Source organism: Mus caroli, chromosome 5, assembly GCF_900094665.2.
Source record: "Mus caroli chromosome 5, CAROLI_EIJ_v1.1, whole genome shotgun sequence".
Taxonomy (NCBI): domain Eukaryota; kingdom Metazoa; phylum Chordata; class Mammalia; order Rodentia; family Muridae; genus Mus; species Mus caroli.
The window spans coordinates 129,834,986-129,836,617 of NC_034574.1; the positions used below are offsets into that span (position 1 = coordinate 129,834,986).

The window sequence follows — 1,632 nt, forward strand, 5'->3', positions numbered from 1 at the left end:
TTCCTGGAACCCAGTGCATCAGCCTCTCCTCATACAAAACTAGGGGTTCCAGGCTCCCCAGACAGACAGGAACACCCCAGCCCCCACTCGTGGTGTATGTTACTCTACTCTTATGGAGACCAAATGTGCTGAAAGAGCTTTAGTGAAGTAATATGGAGGTGTGTGTGTGTGTGTGTGTGTGTGTGTGTGTGTGTGTGTGTCGGGGGTGATACAGAGGGATAAACACGTGGGACACTAAGCCGTGTCTTAAGTGCCAGTTCCCTGGCTATGACAGACAAATTGCTGGTGATCACTGTGGCTACGGCAGAGACAGAGGGGTACCGGCGTTTTCTGCAGTCTGCGGAGTTCTTTAACTACACTGTACGGGTGAGTGGGGGGACTCATAGGAGAAATCCCATCGGGAGAGGGCCGGGGTCGTGGGGGTTGGTCCTGTTTCCTCATCTTGGCCAGCTGAACCTCTTCCGCTGCGTGGGGGTGGGATCTTTNCTGCAGACCCTGGGCCTGGGACAGGAGTGGCGAGGGGGTGATGTGGCTCGAACAGTTGGTGGAGGCCAGAAGGTCAGGTGGCTCAAGAAGGAAATGGAGAAATATGCAGATCAGGAAGACATGATCATCATGTTTGTGGACAGGTAAGGAGGGCTGGGGTGGAAAGAGAGGGAAACTGCTTATGGAGAGAGAAGAAGAGACTTGAGGTTCCTCGGCTCTCGTCTTCCCCTTTTCTCGCCCAGCTACGACGTGATTCTGGCAAGCAGCCCAACAGAGCTGCTGAAGAAGTTTGTTCAGAGTGGCAGTCATCTGCTGTTCTCTGCTGAGAGCTTCTGCTGGCCTGAGTGGGGGCTGGCAGAGCAGTACCCTGAGGTGGGCATGGGGAAGCGCTTCCTCAACTCTGGTGGTGAGTGGCCGAGTTCCCAAGACAGACTTGTCCCCTCTCTATCTCTCCCTCCCCAAGTGGAGCCGGCATTGCATGCTCTGGGTACTTGAGTGGGGGACCCTGGCAGTCTCAGGAGGTCTAACTCACTTCTGCTTGCCACACCCCAGGATTCATTGGCTTCGCTCCCACCATCCATCAGATTGTCCGCCAGTGGAAATACAAAGANGACGATGATGATCAATTGTTCTACACTCAACTGTACCTGGACCCAGGGCTGCGGGTAAGGGAGACTCAGGGACAGGAACCCCCACTCCAGTTGAATGGGAGGGAAGGCATAAAGGGAGTTGGAGAGAGAGAGAGATAGTGTCACCTGTCCCCCACCTCCGTTCACTGCTCCATCTTTTGCTATCTAGGAGAAACTCAAACTCAGTCTGGACCATAAATCCCGGATTTTTCAGAACCTCAATGGAGCCTTAGGTAAGGACGGTGGTTANAGGTGGGTAANGCCAGAACTGGGTTGATCTACAACTGACCAGTATGCTAACTTAACCAACCCCTGAGCATGTGTGTTAGCGATGGTGAGGCTGGATGCATGGCTCAGTGGTAGAGCACCTGCCTAAAATCCCCCAGGGAGGGGCTGGGGGTGTGGCTCAGTGGTAGAGCCCTTGCCTAGAATCCCCCAGGGAGGGGCTGGGGGCGTGGCTCAGTGGTAGAGCCCCTGCCTAGAATCCCCCAGGGAGGGGCTGGGGGCGTGGCTCAGT

General features: G+C 55.1%; 1 protein-coding gene across 1 annotated transcript in view; it reads left to right on the forward strand.

The window, feature by feature from the left end:
* The first annotated feature begins 267 nt into the window (after positions 1-267).
* Positions 268-1,632, forward strand: part of Plod3 (procollagen-lysine,2-oxoglutarate 5-dioxygenase 3) — an 8,602-nt gene continuing 7,237 nt past the window's right edge. The window contains exons 1-5 of the mRNA XM_021163420.1: positions 268-366; positions 493-629; positions 729-892; positions 1,039-1,151; positions 1,285-1,348. Of these exons, the coding sequence (XP_021019079.1) occupies positions 268-366; positions 493-629; positions 729-892; positions 1,039-1,151; positions 1,285-1,348 (577 nt within the window). The remainder of the gene's footprint in view (positions 367-492; positions 630-728; positions 893-1,038; positions 1,152-1,284; positions 1,349-1,632) is intronic.